The sequence below is a fragment of the Pavona decussata genome, unplaced genomic scaffold, assembly GCF_977016875.1.
Source record: "Pavona decussata unplaced genomic scaffold, jaPavDecu1.1 SCAFFOLD_476, whole genome shotgun sequence".
Taxonomy (NCBI): Eukaryota; Metazoa; Cnidaria; class Anthozoa; order Scleractinia; family Agariciidae; genus Pavona; species Pavona decussata.
This window is the reverse complement of record NW_028145812.1, coordinates 290001-308569: the sequence shown is the minus strand read 5'-3', so window position 1 is coordinate 308569 and position 18569 is coordinate 290001. Positions and strand designations below refer to the sequence as shown.

The window sequence follows — 18569 nt, the reverse complement described above, 5'->3', positions numbered from 1 at the left end:
TTAGGCAGGATGGCAAGCAGTGTCAGTTACAAATGTTATGTAAAGTTTGTGAAGGTCGTCGTAAGAGTGGCCGTTGAGCACAAAAAATACAAACTATAGAATGTCGCCAAGACGATCAAGCGAGATAATTTGTGGTAGTATGTCGGTTCTCCATTTTATAAACATTTTGCGAGTCCTTGAAGCTCCGTCACGATCGATCACAGTTCTGCCTTTCAAACTTAACATTGAACACCAGAAACAATTTGTCTTGAACATAAGGAATTAACTAAGGTCGTACTAGTAGATACAGTCTCGGATATACGCGAAATTCGTTTAAAACAGGACAAAAGTAACCTAGCAAGAAAAAAGCCGCGCGCCGCCATATTTGTTTTGATTTTTAGTCTCTCTTTCTCGCGTGTCTTTCGCGCGTGACGCACGATAGTCAGACCTGTTCTCCGCGCGAGGAACCTGGTACCACCTACCTTAAAATGATGCATGGAAAATTTTGAAAAGTCCACATAAAGTAATTAACTGATAATTCAGTTTTTGTACATTTTTGGACGCGTTTCAGCTTATTAAAGTGTTAATATTGTGTTCTTGAAAGGGGTTTTCCAGGTAATCTTATGAAAACTCAATAAAAAAGACCTTTGACTGAAACCAATTTTCTCCTTACCCTCTGTGCAGTCGGTAAGGATGCCGTATGTGGCACATATGAATTGGGTTATATCAAAACATAAAAGCAGGGCAAAACAACAGAAATTTGTATGTGCTTACCACGTAAATATCTTCATGAGAGCCTGCGTAATTTTGCAGTTCCCTCAGACATATTTTCAGTGAAGATTGGGAGAGGTCCTCCAACCAAACACTGGCAGCATCCCTTTTCAGTCTAGCATGGTGGTGTGCCGCGGAAACAAAAACTGAAGGTTTCTTTGAAAACTTACCCTGTAGATTAGAGGAAATAAAAATTAGGTAGAATAATAATTATGCGGCTTAGTTATACCGATGCTACCTTAGCGCAAAAGACGTCTATAGATTTAAGTGCATCGTATGAATATAAAAAAATGAATGTAATTCCGAGTAAAAGCATTGTGTCAATGATACGGACAACAAATGCAAGGAAACGTTGGTGAACATAATTGTTATATTTCGATTTGATACTATATCACCTGCAGACTAAGGTAACAACAAGTAGCTGTGATTTAAGTACTGAAAGATGGTAAATTAGCAATTTAAAACATGCAAATGAAAATACAAAACAAGACGTTAATGTCAGGAGAAAAGGCATAGTTCTCTGCTAGCTTTTAAACCATTGTTAAAAGATGGTGCTGAAAGCTTGATATGGCAGGCTTCATGGTATAGTAGTAAATTCCAATTATTCAGAAATCCACATTAGCCCATCCAAGATGGTTGCCACCGGAAATCATGAAAAAATTAACATGATCAATTAACGTTGTGGACCTAAAAGGAAACATCTTTGGGCGAACTATCTATCTTCCAAGTGTCACTGTCGTAACTTTAATAAGGCGGGCGAGGAATCCGCCCAGACCCTCCCTCCGCCCCTGAAAACAAAGAAAAGGCAAGTTTAGATATGGTTAAATGCGCACTTCTGTACCGAGGAAAAAACTTGAAAACAGCGACCTCCCACCCCTACCCCCTTACTTTGGCAAGGAAAACAAAAACTAAAAGAAACGAAACAAACAATTCACTTACCGAGGGAAAATTCACAGTCTCACAAGTTGTCCCAGTCCACCACTGTGATATGCGCACCTCTCCACTGACACCACCAACTGGAGCTCCCTGATAACCCATCCAGTCAACGGTCACGTTAGCACTAGATTTGCGTTCGTTGAAACCGGCTGCCATCACACAGGCAGTGAATTGATGGTAATTTACGTGTTCAACCCAAGAAACTGTGGCATCATGGACAAAGGACTTGTCACTGGTGTCAATGTGATTGACAGTAATCTGCACATCAATGGGTTTGTCAGGATAGAAAATGTAAGGTTGGAAACGGATTACTTCACAATGGGAGTACCCCAGTGATGGAATGTGTGGCATGTGACGACGACCGCGTTGAAATGGAAATCCTGATATGATGATGCAAAACGTAAATCAACATAAGTGACTAAAAACAAAATGTTGTTATAGTACAAAAATATATATAAGACCAAATGACTGGAAATAACAAAAAATGAAGTGTGAGACATAAAAGGGTGTAATTGCGAGTTGCCATGTAAACACAAGTGGAACTTTGAAAAGCTTCATTGGAGGAAAAAAAATGCCTTTTTTTACTTTAAATTAAAAGAAAAAGTAATTTACCAAGATTTATAATGTTTTGCCAAACGCGTGCTTTGTACGCATGTCCACAATGAACTCTTCAGATCCGGCCCTTACGCCTGTTTTCTATTTTGTTTGTTTGTATGTTTTCTATTTTTTTTTTTGTTTGTTTTTTTCGCCATGACGCCCTTCTTTGCGTCTTAATTCCGATCCAGCCAAATCGTTAAATTTAGTTTCTGAATTTATAGAGAATAGGCCATTTTACAGTTGTGTGCGGCGGTGACCTTGTTTTGATACAAACCTCATTGCTTTCATATGTAGATCATGGATCATGCTGTTCTTTTGCATACTAGTTTGCGTTTACATATGAATTCTTAAGTTTGTGGTAGTTTGAATATTTTAGCCATTAATTTAATTTGGACTTAATTCAAGACAGCCTTTAAGGAAATCCAGAGCTGTGAATCTGTCGAAGTATAACATCTTTCCTCTCAATCATGAAACACGTTTTCGTAATATTAGTGCCCCGATCTGCATCTCTTAAAAGAGTATAATGCTGCAGACATTGTTACAATTGCCTATTGTTGGTTTGTATAATGTTCATGCCGGAAGTCTTCAGAAACGTATTTAGAATTCAACCTATAGGTAACTAATCAACTAATCATACCTTCACAGCTGCCAGGATGTTGTACTGTAAAATTCAGTTGCAGCAAACACACCTCCTGTTCAAACAGGCACTTGTTGTCATAAGTCGTACCATTTGAGGAGCAGATTGGTTCTTGAAATGAGGGACAGTTCTCAACACTGACACACCGCGCATCGGAAGGCCCAAAAGCCTTACAAAGACAGTGGTAATCGCACGTGACGTCTAAACACGGATCCAAGTCTAGAAATATGTGCAAAGGATGGAATGTTAGTCTTCGAGTACGTAAAACATCCGGTTGAAGGCAATAGGAGAGCTTGTAGACTTGAGATTGAGTTCAGGGAGGATGAATATATCTGGCTTGGTATTATGGCAGTTATCAAAACCGGAAACGCTCAAAGGAAAAATACATTCTTCTCGATCCCCTCTGAGTCAACATGGAGACGTGTGCAAGCGTATTAGTATTAGCGTCATATCTGCCATGAATGTACCTGGAATGGTAGACAAGAGGGATTGGGAAAAATATTTCAATATATGACATTCCCAGAGTATCATGATCTGACCTAGAAGCCAGGCTATCCGCTGTCAATCACAAAGTACTTTCCCACCACTTTCTCCAGAAGACAACTAACCTATTTGGGTACACGGGCGTGGGTCGGACAACTGGTAGTCTATCATTCGTGAATAGATATTTGTATCGTTTGAAAAAAAGAAAACGTCAATGAGATTTTGTCGAAAGACTTAGTCCTTATTTTTAGGTAAAGAAGAATCCAGAGAATCAATTGTCGGCATGGACAATATACATAAAATGTTGCTTGGTCTTTAGTAGCAACTGATTTTACGTACCTCCAATAACCACGTAATCAACTTGGATGGCGTCTTTATTGTTGACATCATTGTTATAGTGTTTCACGCAAATTTCTGTTTCCATTGTGGATGTGTGCTAAAATTGAACAGAATTGTTTCATTTTTGGGGTTAGAGATAGCAGTGATATAAATTGTAATGAGCTTTTTTTGTGCTATTCAGAAACCGCCATATTTTGGGACTTTTCCCATACAATTAACTGGCATTTAACAAAATTTAAATATCCCTGGTATTTGATTTCTCCGTAGCAATCATAACATAAGGATTTATAGGCTGATGGGGCAGGTATCCCACTCGCGCTGACTTTGCACGTTTATCACTGTCCATTGCGGGCTTCAAAGGTACTATATGGTACTTGGTACTATATATCTTCCAACTCTCTTAGTTATGTGGCTGATCGAGATGGAGCTAAAAGACTTCGGTCTTGGCAGACTACGTCAATGCTAGAGTTGCATCTTTTTTTTTTTTTCCACTTTAGAGTTCACATTTTTATATATTGGTTGAGTTCTTTGCTTTTTGAGACCATTTTGATTGATTTTCAAGCCTGCCGACCAAAACCTGCTTGCTAAGAGATCCAAGGAAGACCTTGTTCGAAAATTGGTTTTACAATAAGGGAAAATTCCATCTCCCGTTCTAGGCAGGAGAAGCCGAAAATTTGTGGATGAGCTATATTTTTCGAACATACTTCAAACCCAGACCCTATACTACTTGAGTAAGTTAAGTGTCTAGTAAGGGTGGATCTCTTCTCATAGTGTCACAACATCTAGCATAAAACAACAACAACATCCAGTGTTGTGATAAAATTTGAAGCAAGTAGAAATTAGATAAATGAACTTGTTTTTATTCTCAGGAGATAATGTAAAACTTTGCTTACTTAACATAGCAAAGTTAAAGAAAGTACCTCAACCCAGCTGGCAATTGCGTCACATCCAGATCCAGCAGACAGACGCGAATTGTTATAACTGCGTGTAGGCGTCACCACTACCACGGGAGGAACAAAGAATGGATCTGTAAAGTTGATTTTCTATAAGAGAAATAAATAAATAAATATGCATAAACGTATAGGATGATGATGAAAGTTAGTAATTTTGCTTATTTACTTCTCCTTACCTGACAGAAAGCATAGTTATCTCTGTGAGATGGTGAGGTAATGTTTGCAAACAACAGACTGTTCGTAAGGGTAAAATTGTCCAAATTGAGGTTAGTAAATGCCAACCAGTTCTGCAAGAAAGCAAAATAAATGAATGCTCAAGTCAACCTTTTCTTTAATCGAATATAACCCTCTTATTTCAGTTTTTAAGATCTTTTGGGTATTTGACTAGACTGTCTGACAGGCTACTACTCCAGTTTAGACATGCCACATTGGTGTTTCTTTTCAGCTCTGCTGTTGTTTGTACTTTCCTATTCCCCTTTTACCTTTCTCCTCTTAGCCTACGCCTTTTTTATCTGGATTAATGCATTAATTCCAAAACTGTCTCTTAATTTATGTTTTCAAAATGGGACAATGGACTGAAATGGCCTGGGATTTAAGCCATTAATCTTAAGTGCCGCCTTTCTGGATTCACTATCTCATTTGGATTTTTCAGGTTTTCCAACACATCATCAATACATCCAAGAATTGACCTAACAATAAATAAAACCATGGGCTATAGTAAACATGGGTTTCGACTAAATAAAGATAACATTTTATCTCAAATAAAGTTGAATTACTCACAATAAAGTATTCTTTTGTCTTTACTGGTCTTCTCTCCTCATTATTTCTTTTAGAATAGTCCTAACAACGCGCCATTACGATTCAGAACTACATCGCAAGCATTCGTTGAATCTTGGTAACCGAGCGTCCTAATCAAATCTAAGGCGCGGGTGCTAAGCGCGCGAGTGTTAACTCATAAGGGTTAACGCTTGCGCGCTTAGCGCCCGCGCCTGGGATTGGAGTACGACGCGCGGTTACCCAAGACTTAACGAACGCTTGCAGGATATTTTTGAATTAAACGCAGGGTTTTAGAGCTATTCTACTTGACATAAATGGAGAGCAACGATCAGAAAAGACAAAAGACTGCTTCACTATGAGTAATTCAACTTTATTTGAGATAAAATGTAATCTTTATTTAGCCGAAACCCTGATTCCTATAGCCCTTGATAAAGCTAACAAAATGTAAAAGGAGAAAAGTTCCATAAACGCAATGTTTCATAATCAAAGCACAAAGACATTTTAGAGGAAGAAGCCACATCGTTGTTAAAATCGTTCTTCGATTTATTTCTAAGAGAATCACTTCGCAATAAAGGTTTTAAAACCAAAGTGTCCTTAGATTAATTTAAAGAAAAGTCACAAAGTGTGCTTATTGCTACGTTCACTCCAATAGGCACGAATGTCAAAGTTAAGTTCGGACACTTTCTATTCCCGTCCAACTCACCCTTGAAAAGGGCGAGTTTATTTCTTTATAAGATAAAGAATTACGCTACAGAAGACAAAGGCAATACCTTAAAAAACAATAATAATAATAATAATAATAATAATAATAATAATAATAATAATAATAATAATAATAATAATAATAATAAAAAGTAATTACTCACAATTTTTATGTTTTGGTGTAGCCCATCAAAAAGCTTGGTTTCACGGACACAAAGATTGAAATTGTCCACGCTCGGATGTTGGATCCACAGCGCCATGGCATCCTGGGGTCTTTTGGCTAACTTGTGAGAAGGGGTTACTAGAACAGTTGGTGGAGTCATAAAACGCTAAAAAATCAAATAGAAAACAAGATGAAATTAAAAATAATCTAACAGTACTTGGTATCACCATTTAACAATATATAAGTTCAAAAAGTAACTCACTCACTCTCTAACTCACTAACTCACTCACTCACTCACTCACACACTCACTCACTCACTCCCTCACTCACTCACTCACTCACTCACTCACTCACTCACTCACTCACTCACTCACTCACTCACTCACTCACTCACTCACTCGCCCGCCCGCCCGCCCGCCCGCCCGCCCACTCACTCACTCACTCACTCACCCACCCACCCACCCACTCACTCACTCACTCACTCACTCACTCACTCACTCACTCACTCACTCACTCACTCACTCACTCACTCAATAACATTAGAAATGAACTGCACTCTCTCGTTTCAACATGCGATGTTTTTTTCAAAAACCTAAATGATGAGGATAAGATATGGTATTAACTTACTCTAGAAAACTAAACCACTTCAAACATAGTAGGTAAATACACCTATTTAATGTTTCAGAAGAAAAAAGACATCCTAAATTCAAAATATAATTAAATATAAAAATTTTATACCAAAATGAGGACAATGGAGCCATAACATATCTTTGATAGACAGACAAACATACTTAGGGATATATAAATGACTTGATCTGGTCGTTATATCTCACGCATTCGTATTAGTAAAAAAGCTTACAAAGTTCTTATTAATCTTCAACTTAAACTTTCAAGTTTATTTGGTGCTTGCATAAATATACATGTGCAATTTATCGGCGCCACAGGTAACAAAGCTAATCTAGGCGAGCCAGTATGACAAAAAGAAAGAATGACTTTTACTGCTAAGTATGAAGGCAGACTGAGCTATAATATCAAAGATACAAGAATAAGGAAAGGTTTTTGAGAGGGCTAATAACAACAATAATATAACGGTCGTCCTCTAATTCCGATACGACCACAATTACAATTAAGAATAAACTTTTTTATGCTCTTGTGAAACTTATACTATTATATGAATGCGAAGCAAAAGCACTGTTGAACAAGTCCATATTGAGTTCTGCAAAGCGACAATAAATACACCATGGTACACATAAAACATATCCTGTAGGGCAGAACTTGGACGGAACCCCTTAACTATAGACATAAAGGCTTCAACTTTTAGTTACTGACAAAGCCTACTACATAAAACAAACAATCCTCTCTTAAATAAAGCTTCTTGTTACGCAAGATTTTTTGATGTATTAAATAGTGATACTTAATACGAATGCCCACCACAAGCAATATAGTGAAGCGACAAAATATCAAGAAGTAAATATACCAAACACGAGGAAGAGTGTTTCATCAGATATCCAAACACTGAGAAGTAGCTTGAAAAAACGAGGCGCAGCCGAGTTTTTTTAAACGACTTCGATGAGTTTAGATATCTGATGAAACACACTTTCGAGTGTTTGATATGGCTTCTCAAATGATCAATAATTCTTGGAGAAATTCAAGGCTAAAGTTGGCAAAATGTTATGGTAATTAGGATCACATATCCAAACCACGGTCACGGTAGTGATTTTCTTTGTTTCCTCTTGATGAACTATTAATGAGTTTGAGAATACTCGTTCCTTCCTTAAGACGCAACTAAGAAAAAAACTATTTTCAAAATTGTCCAAAGACCCGCAGTAACAGTTCTGAAGACTCTAGATAACAATTTACGGACAGAAAATTAAAAACGACTACCAACTAGAAGACTGTCTCAAGATCATCAGAAGCCCAGCACACAGAATAAGTATTACGAAATTGCGACTAAGGGTTCATTCATTGAGTATACAAACTGGGAAATAAGAAAATAAAGGGGCATTAACCTCGGTAGAAAAAAGAACCTGCTTAACATGCAAATTTCATAGAGGACAAACGGCTTTCTTGTTGTGTTTCCAAGAGCATGATAAAATTAGACATGAACTCCATTCTCTCATTTCCAAAAATAACCCTGTTATCGCCAACTTAAGTGATGAAGACAAAATTAGTTACCCCAGACAAGGAAAATACTAAAACAGTAGCTAAATATACTAGTTTAATGTTCCAGAAGAGTAAGAAGCATGTAAATAATAAATTGTTTCACTGTTTTCATATCAATTATTCTATCTTGTAATCTGCTTGTTTTCAAGTTAAGTCGTTATTCTAGTTAACATCGAAACCTTTATTGTAACTAGACCAATATCTCTCTTTAGAGAGTAAGGCGCAATAAAGATACCTTATCACTATCACCATCGCTCACTCACTCACCAACTCTCTCTCTCTCTCTCTCTCTCTCTCTCTCTCTCTCTCTCTCTCTCTCTCTCTCTCTCTCTCTCTCTCTCTCTCTCTCTCTCTCTCTCTCTCTCTCTCTCTCTCTCTCTCTCACTCACTCACTCTCTCAAACATTTGCCATCTCACCTCCCACTCACCTACCCACCCACCCACTCAGCAACTCACTCACGCACGCATTATTCACTCACTCACTCACTCACTCACTCACTCACTCACTCACTCACTCACTCACTCACTCACTCACTCACCCACTGACTCACTCATTCACCCATCCACCCACTCACCAACTCACTCAGTCACAAACTCACTCACTCACAGACTCACTCAAACCCTCAATCACACACTCACTCAATCACTCATTAACACATTCACCCACTCACCAACTGACTCACGCACGCACGCATTATTCACTTACTCAGTCACCCACTAATCCAATCAACCACTCACGCACCCACCTAACCACTCACTCGCTCATTCATTCACTCACTCACTCACTCACTCACTCACTCACTCACTCACTCACTCACTCACTCACTCACTCACTCACTCACTCACTCACTCACTCACTCACTCACTCACTCAAAACCCTAACGTTTCATTGATTTTGTGCCAGCATTGTCTGAAAAGTAGATTAGTAGCTCATGAACTTTTGGACCTGTGTCTGGGTGCTTATGGTTTAGAACAGTGAGAAAAACCAAAAACTATGATTTAGAACTTCTTGCATGAACCCCTCGATAAAACAACTGGAATTGTTAACTAAGTTGATACCGAGCCTAAGCTTCTTTAATTTTTTAAGCATCAGTTAAACAAAATATCGATAGCTGAGAGGACAAATAAATTTGATTAAAAAAGTCTTGATTGCTCACTTTGAAATTGACGTCCTGTAAGCGAGAAATTATTTTGGAAAATAAGGTTGGAAATACTGTCCGTCAAACTTTTGGCAAGGAAAGGAAATTGTCTTAATTGACCGACGGTTTCTTTTTCTAAAACTTCTTAAGTTAAAAACTGAAGCGAAAGGCCGTTACTTTTAAGAACCTCTTTTAAAATTTGAACTCTGATTACAAATGAAGCTAGCAGGAGGAGGTCTTTCTACTTTTTTTTTTTTTTTTGCTAAACGAAATTTCATGAAATAAATACTAACATAAATACTAATTATGCTAACCTGTGGGAAGTCAATCCTTTTGCATTGTGTCCCAGTAGTCCAAGAATCCAAGTCGGCAGTTCCTGTTTGAGCCCCAGAAGGAACGGATTGGACAGCAATCCAATTCACGTCTGCTGTTCCATTAGAACCTTCACCGTATTCAGAAACACAAGTGGTGAATTGATTTTGATCTTCTGATTCAACCCAAATAGCTGCACCGTTACCACGAGTTAGGCTTCTTTCCACCGAATGACCAAATGAGGCAAACACTTTCACTTTCTTTCCGCCATTGAAAGGTGGAGAAAACGATATTTTCTTGCAAGCGAACAGTCCTGGACTGGATGTTGCTACGTTTTCTTTTCCGACCTTAAAACTGGCGGCTATGAAAGGAGACAATAGACAAATACTGACTAGGACTGAAGACTTTTTTGTCGTCAGTAAATTAATCCACAAAACTATTTTGCTTGACTGTATAGTCCATCCATGAGCACTCAACCAAGAATTGCTGTTCAAATTAACTCAAACCGCCAAGAAAGCTATGCAGGTGACTTTTAATTTTAAAAAGTGCAATATTTGCTTTCAAAAAAGGTTTAAAGACCTGAAACTATCTTTGAAAATACTATTTTATCTGTTAAATTCCACAGCGATCTACTTCCGCCCCACCCTCGAATCTTTGTTACTCTTTTAGCTTTAATTAAGAGACAAAATTACGAAAAATACCAGGAAAATGTTAAAATTAAAGCAAATCGATTTTTCAAGTTACCTTCGTTGCCTCGGGTTAGCAGCACAACTGTAAATAACACAAAGCACAGGTGCAGGGGGAGATGGCGCTTGTCAGACATCTTGCCTCAGCTGAAGAAAAACCTTTGTGCGGCAATGTTAAATGCAACACGTTTTCGTGATCATCATATTTATCTGGCTCCATTTAAAGTGTTTTTCTAATAGAAATCCTTTATGTATCGGTTAAGATGTATCCCTTACACGTCAGATTTAAAAGGCTCCTTTCAGTTTAATATATTTTTTTTAATGCCTCTTTAACCCCCAGACATTCACGGGGGATGACGTATTTCCCCACCTTCCCCTCCAACATCGGAATTATTGGTTCATTTTTATTTTTATTTTTCATTATTTAATTTTATTATTTGAAGGAAATTATTAACTGCACTTAGCTTACCGAAATTCCAGCAATTAATCATTTTAGAACAATCATCCTTTGGCCAAAAATTATTGTTTTGCAATTTATTTACATAATAGTTAAGTTATTACTTTCAGTGGAAATAAATAAACCGTAAAGGAAACTATGATTTAATAAAAGAAAAGAATGGAATTAGATAAATCATTTTTGGGGGGAATGACTTTCGGCTAGAGGAATTATATAGCTAGATGGAAAATAAATACATGGCCCAACAGTGAACAACTGCTAAGCATAACTTAAATCGAACGAACATCTGGACATCCACTCTGGGCGTTCATATCCAATGAAAGTCATTGTCTGAAATTTCTAATGATTCATGTTAGATGAGACTGAGGGCTTTATATGTTTTGTAACATTGCAACCGTATATTAGAATACTTATCGATAAGTATTAAAAGCCAAATAATTCACTTTTGTTCATTGAAAGACTTCCCATTCTTCCGGCATTTTTAAAAATCAGAATCAGAGATCTCCAATTTTTCCTAGATTAACCCCCTTCCCCTCCCATCCCTCTTCTCTATTGTGATAAAAAGCGTCCATGCTTTCGCAAGATTGCGTGCTGGTCCAAGTGTTAAGCCGTTTAATCTGTAATTTGTTGACTTTTTGTGGTCGTTTGTTCTTTGTCATTTGATTAATTGCAATTTTTTGTGCTTAAAATAGGTGAAAGTAGAGTATGGTTGTGTCCTCTCTGTGGATGACGCTTAATCTAACCTTCTCCCATATGTTACACCTACCAACCAGTAAGAACTTGTATTTGCGAGCGATCGTCGCTAGGGTTTTTTGTTTGGCACGGAAAAAAACGGTTCCTTCGTTATCCGAACCCCCTTGAAGGACGAAATCAGTTTTGATTAAACGTAACTGTGAGTGTGAGAAAACTTGATCGGCAAGTGACAACTTTGACCTGTATTTTTCAAAGAAAAAGTAAAAGGGTTATGTAAGTGGATATTAAAAGAAAGTAGACGCTCTTTTAGAAACTCAATTATCTTATGTTTAAATTGAGGACAACTGCTTTTTTTCTGGAGTTGTGACCCGCCGATCAAGCTCCGCGCAATCGGTTGTGCAAAACACGTCACGTGGTACCCAATGGGACTTTGGCTATCAGACGATAAGCGGTCGTCCGATTTGATAACAGTCGCCACAAAAGTTTCGACTATAAAAACATACAAACAATTGGTAAACTAGTTAGCGTACTGGGTTATTGGCTGCAATCAAGCAGAGGCCGTCACTGGCTGTTTTGCCTTTTCCACAGTAAAGTAACGATTCAGTGGAGTAGGTCCTCTCGGGATTGCAGGCATATCCGGCGGGAGATAATGCCCTTAGCTGAACGATTAACCTCAAAGTTTTACAGTTGTCATCGGAGGTTTTCGTCTCTGTTCAATGTTATTTTTTCGGACAATCTTTCAGCCTTGGACATTTTCCTCAGATAGCCCGGTCTCCTGATTGCGTTTGTTGGTTTATTCATGTATACAGTTTTCCCTCAGTTTGTTTGTAAAACCATTGCTGTTTCGCAACTTTACAGGCCGACCCAAAAGCCATGCAGTGAGCGGATGAGTGCATTCCTTCAAGAAACGCTTGTTAATCCCGTTCTGGGAGAATTTAACCGTTAAAATTAAGAGTTATGCAAAGACATTAGACATTGTGCACACGTTGGCGTAAGAATCTTTAATGTGTTATTATTAGTAGAGCACCTACTTTTTTATGTCGATTTCATTTTCATGCATGATGACTGAAACGAACGGGGCGATAGCCTATGAGAAAAGGCTATGGCGTCAGCTCTGACAGGCCAGCGGCGTGGTAGGGGGACCCCTGGGAATGTCCTCCTGAATATGAAATCGAAATGGCCCCCTTTTTAACCTGACTTCTAAAATTCAGTTCCCTTAAACTCCAGTCTTATGTTTCAATATTTTCCACATTGAGAATCAGAGGTCCTGCTTCTTTATACAAACAGTTTCCTCTAGATAACCTCCTTCCCTCCCTCCCCTCCCTTGAATTGTGTCATAATGGGAAAAAAAGCTTACGTGTTCGACCGAGGGTCAAGCCGCTTAACTTTTATTTATTTATTGCTTTTCTTTCTGGTGGGATGTTCTTTGTCATTTACGTAATTATAATTAACTTCAGGTCGTTTCCGGTCTTGAAATATGTAGAAACAGAATATGATTGTGTCTTCTCAGTTGATGGCTTTAAATGAACATTGTCCCAATTATGACGCTAACTATAACCTTCAACGATATGTTAAGGTTTCCAAGAATTGTGAACTTAATCGTCGCAAGGGTTTTGTTGGACACGAAATAAACGATCGCTTGGAAATGTTTTAGATGTTTAAACCCCCATGAACGGACGAAAGGGAAAGTAAAATAATTTTTGATAAAACGCAGCTGTGAAAACATTTGATCAGCAAGTGACGACCTCTTCCATTCTCTTCTTAAAAAAAAAAAAAGCACTGAAAAAAGGCCACATAAGCGAATATTACAAGAAAGTAGAAGCTGTTTGGACAACTCTACTATTGTTATGTTTAAAACAAGAAAAAGTGGAGATATAACCCACTGATTAATTACGCGCGTTGTCATTGGACAAAACACGTCACATGATACAGTATGGGACTTTGGTAAACAGACGGTTAATAACAGTCGTCCGATTTGATAACAGTGGCCCAAACTTTTTTTTATCGAGGAAACAAAGAAACAACTATCAAACAAGATAGCTTGGATGTGTTTAGCTGCAATCACACAGAGGCCATCACTAGCTGTTTTGTCTTTTCCTAAGTAAAGCAATGATTCTGTAAGGGAAGCCTTTTCGGGATTGCTGGTATATCCAGCAGGACATAATGCCCTCGGCTTAAAGATTATCATCAAAGTTTAGCAGTTGCCCTCGGAGGTTTGCTTCTCTGCCAACTGGTTATTTTTCAGACAATCTTCAGCCTTGGTGATTTTCCTGCGACATACCAGTCTCCTGAAGGGGTTTATTTAAAAATTCATTACACACAGCTTTCTCGAAGTTTGTTTGTAAAACCATTTCTGCTTCGCAAATTTGCAGGTCGACCTGAAGGCCATGCAGTGAGTGAATGAGTTTATTCTTTCCCGAGACCCTTATAAATCTCATTTTGGAATAATTTAACCGCGAAAAATATGAGAATGAAAAGTTTTGCTCGACTTTTAATTTATGATGGCGGAAACGAACAAGGCAATAGCCTGCGAGAGACGGCAATGGTATAAGCTTTCACAGGCTAGTGGCGTGGTAGGTGGATTCATTGGAATTGTTTGTTCTCTGGAAAAAAGAATAATAAAAAGCTTCCGTGCTCGATCAAGTGCTAAGGCGTTTAATCCCTTGATCTAATCCTTTTAATCCTTTCTAAAATTCAGTTCCTTTTAGTTTGCACTGGCACGGGGAACAGCAGAGCAACTGGCTTCTTTCAAGAGGTACCGCAAGTATCTGGGATATTGAACAAAGGCAACACTAACAACTACAAGTTCTTCCATAAGTTCCAATTTATTTCATGTTCAACGCATCCTTTTTGTAATCTAACTCACAGGAGGTTTCTTAAACCTATTACATCAAGCTAAACTAGGCTACAACCTACCCCTTAAGTTTGAATCCTATGCAACGAAGCCGTGGAGAACTATTGCATGTGACTCAGCAAAAGTTAAGTAATAATTTAGGAGGCTTTGTTTAGTTCTATTGGTACAGGGGAAGAAAAGGGAACTAGCTAGGAAAAGGGGCACTGAGATTTGGAAGCCGTGAAAACTCAGTGAAGGGTCTGATCTAATGTAATTTTTATTATAATTAGCATGAGTTGTAAGTCTCCTAAGCGGAAACAGAAAACAATCAGAAGAACAGATATAACAGGTGGAAGCGTTTCCCGCGCAAACTTAGAATGAAGGAACTAAATAAATTGAGCCACGAAAATTTATTATTGGCTTCGCGTGCCTAAATCTTAAAATAAAGTATGACTAAACTAAAATATTTAACGTCACAAGTTCACACTAATATCCCAGTATTTTTCACATCAAAGATTCTGCTTCCTCATACAAACAGTTTCCCTTAGATTACCCCCTTGCCTCGTTTCCCTCCCCTCCCATGCACCGTAACGGAAAAAAAGCTTTCGTGCTCGACCAAGTGTTAAGCCGTTTAATCCTTTGTTTATTGATTTTTTTTTTCTGGTCGTATGTCCTTTTCCATTTGATTAATTTCATGTCGATTCCGCTCTTAAAATAGGTGAAAGTAGAATATAGTTGTACCTTCTCGGTTGATGGCTTTAAATGAACATTGTTCCAATCAGGACACTCACTCTAGCCTTCACTGATATGTTAAGGTTTCCAAGAATTGTGAACTTGATCGTCGCTAGATTGTTTTTGGACAAGAAATAAACAATGGCTTTGTAATGTTTTTTTTTTTTTTTAACCCTCTTGAAGGACAAAAGGGAAAGTAAAATTTATATTTTATATTTTTGATAAAACGCAGCTATGGAAACATTTGATCAGCAAGTGACGACCTCTTCCATTCTCTTTCTAAAAAAGAGCAAAACGGCCACGTAACTGAATATTACAAGAAAGCATACAGAGGCTGTTTGGACAACTATACTATTGTTATGTTTATAACAAGGAAAAGTGCAGATATAACCCACTGATTAATTACGCGCGTTGTCATTGGACAAACACGTCACATGATACAGTATGGGACTTTGGTAATCAGACGGTTAATAAAAGTCGTCCGATTTTATAACAGTGGCCCAAACTTTTTTCACCCGGAAAACAAAGAAACGACAGGAAACTAATTAGCTTGTATTTATTTTGCTGCAATCACAAAGAGGAGGCCATCACTAGCTGTTTTGTCTTTTCCAAAGTAAAGTAATGAATCTGTAAAGGAAGCCCTTGTGGCATTGCTTTCATATCCGGCATGAGATAATGCCCTCGCATTAGAGAGTATCCTCAAAGTTTCCCAGTTGGCTCGGAGGTTTTTTTCTCGGTCAATCTTTTAGCCTTGCATGGACATTTTCCTCTGATATACCAGTTCCCCGATGGGCTTTGTTGACTTATTCCTTATAGAGAGCTTTCTCTCAGTTTGTTTGTAAAACCATTACTGTTTCGCAATTGTACAGGTCGACCCGAAGGCCATGCAGTAAGCGGATGCGCTAGAGTTTTATTGGACACGGAATAAACGATGAGTTAAATGTGTAAACTCCCTTGAAGGACGAAAGGGAAAGTAAAATCATTCTTGATAAAACGCAGCTGTGAAAACATTTGATCAGCAAGTGACGAACCTCTTCCATTCTCGTTCTAAAAACAAGAAACGAAAAAAGCAAAAAGGCCGAGTGAGTAAACATTACAAGAAAGTACGAAGAAGCTGTTTGGACAACTCTACTAGCTTCTTTCAAGAGGTACCGCAAGTATCTGGGAACTTGAACAAAGGCAACACCAATTTCATGCTCTCTCTACAAGTTCCAATTCGTTTTAAGTTCAACGCATCCTTTTTGTAAGCTAACTAACAGGAGGTTTCCCGCGCAAAATTAGAATAAAGGAACTAAATGAACTGAGTCACGAAAATTTATTATTTGCTTCGCGCGCCTAAATCTTACAATAAAATATGACTTAACTAAAATATTTAACGTATTTTTCACATCAAAGATCCTGCTTCCTCATACAAACAGTTTCCCTTAGATTACCCCATTCCTCTCCTTTCCCTCCCCTCTTTGATATACCGTAACGGCAAATTAAAAAGCTTTCGTGCTCGACCAAGTGTTAAGCGGTTTAATCCTTATTTATTAATTTTCTGTCTGGTCGCATGTTCTTTGTCATTTGATTATTTCATGTCGATTCCTCTCTTAAAATAGGTGAAAGTAGAATATGGTTGTACCTTCTCAGTTGGTGATGGTTTTAAATGAACACTGTTCCAGTCATGACGCTCACTATATCATGGCCTTCACCGATATGTTAAGGTTTCCAAAAATTGTGAACTTGATTGTCGCTAGAGTGTTTTTGGACACAGAATAGACGATGGCTTGGTAATGTTTTGGTTGTGTTTTCTCGGCCAACTGTTTTTTTTTTTTTTTTCGGACTATTTTTAAGCGTTGGGCAGTTTCCTCTGATATACCAGTCCCCTGAGTGGGATTATTGACAAATTAATTACACACAGCTTTCTCGAAGTTTGTTTGTAAAACCATTACTGCCTCGAAAATTGGCAGGTCGACCCGAAGGAAATGCATTGAGCGGATGAACGCATTCTTTCAAGAGACCCTTATAAATCTCGTTTTGGAAGAATTTAACCGCGAAAATTAATTGACTACAAAGGTGTTAGCTCTCATTTTCATGCACGAATGCGAAAACGAACCAGGCGATAGCCTACGAGAGAAGGCAGTGGCGTCAGCTCTCGCAGGGTAGTGGCGGGGTAGGGGGATTCATTTTAATTGATATGTCCTCCCGAGGAAAAAAAAAAATAAAAACACGCTTGCGTGCTCGACCAAGTGCTAAGCCGTTTAATCCTCTGTTTATTCATTTTGGTTCTGGTCGCATGTTCTTCCTCATTTAATTAATTTCATGTCAAGAGAGGATCGATCCCCTCTTGTTTTATGTCGATTTTGGTCTTAAAATAGCTGAAAGTAGAATGCAGTTGCGTCTTCTCAATTAACGGCGTTAAATAAACATGTTTGCAATCATGACGCTCACTGTAACCTTCACCGATATGTTAAAGTATCAAAGCGTTGTGAACTTGTATTTACAAGCGAACGTCTCTAGAGTTGTTTTTAGAGACTAGACGATTGGTTGTCAAGAGGGGGGTGAATAAGTCTACGGATCGGCGGATTTGGTAAATATTTTAGCCCAGATTCTGGATTCAGAGCGAAATTTTAACGGATCTGCGGATCCTATGATCACAGCGGATCGCGGTTTTATCCAGTTTTGGAGCCCGGATTTTGGATTTTGGTTGTTAGGAAGTTCAAGTTTGCTCTTTTTTCTCGTATCTGCAAGATTTTGCTTCGATACAGACGTTGGTTACATAAATATTTCGTTGATTGTCATCCTCAACGCTAAAACACAATATCACGCAAGGCAACTCCAACAACTGAAGTCGCTTTGTACTTCGCGTATCATCTAACGCGGCAAACGATTTGCAGATTCGGATTTAGTTGAATTTTTGAGGGGATCGACGGATTCAGCCATTAATTTTAGCGGATCGGCGGATTTACATACCCCTATTCACCCCCCTCTGTCAAGCAACCCCTGAATGATAGAAAGGAAACTAAAATCATTTTTGTTCAAATGCAGCTGGAAGAACATTTGATCAGCTAGTGACGACCAGTTGGCCTGTCTTTTTCATAAGGAAAGTGAAACGGCCATCTCAACGAATATTAGAGGAAAGTATAAACTGTTTTGATATTTTTCCTTATGTTAGGTTTATAGCAAGGAAAACTTAAAATTTTGGCTGCTGTTACAAACCGCCAATTAATTTACG

The 18569-nt window shown here is 38.3% G+C and overlaps 1 protein-coding gene and 1 long non-coding RNA gene across 3 annotated transcripts in view; one reads left to right on the top strand and one right to left on the bottom strand.

Annotated features, from left to right (window-relative positions):
- Nucleotides 1-10946, bottom strand: part of LOC146450232 (uncharacterized) — a 34179-nt gene extending 23233 nt beyond the window's left edge. The window contains exons 1-9 of one of the 2 annotated variants that reach the window (XM_085100604.1): nucleotides 10696-10946; nucleotides 9954-10312; nucleotides 6339-6503; nucleotides 4872-4982; nucleotides 4663-4785; nucleotides 3743-3839; nucleotides 2921-3139; nucleotides 1690-2066; nucleotides 754-921 (exon numbers count right to left, since the gene is read on the bottom strand). In XM_085100604.1, the coding sequence (XP_084956730.1) occupies nucleotides 754-921; nucleotides 1690-2066; nucleotides 2921-3139; nucleotides 3743-3839; nucleotides 4663-4785; nucleotides 4872-4982; nucleotides 6339-6503; nucleotides 9954-10312; nucleotides 10696-10774 (1698 nt within the window). In that variant the 5' untranslated portion in view covers nucleotides 10775-10946. Of the gene's footprint in view, nucleotides 1-753; nucleotides 922-1689; nucleotides 2067-2920; nucleotides 3140-3742; nucleotides 3840-4662; nucleotides 4786-4871; nucleotides 4983-6338; nucleotides 6504-9953; nucleotides 10313-10695 lie in introns of those variants that run through there. The other variant, XM_085100603.1, reaches the window with a different exon arrangement.
- Nucleotides 1-18569, top strand: part of LOC146450230 (uncharacterized) — a 90754-nt gene that overhangs the window by 29545 nt on the left and 42640 nt on the right. The window lies entirely within an intron of this gene.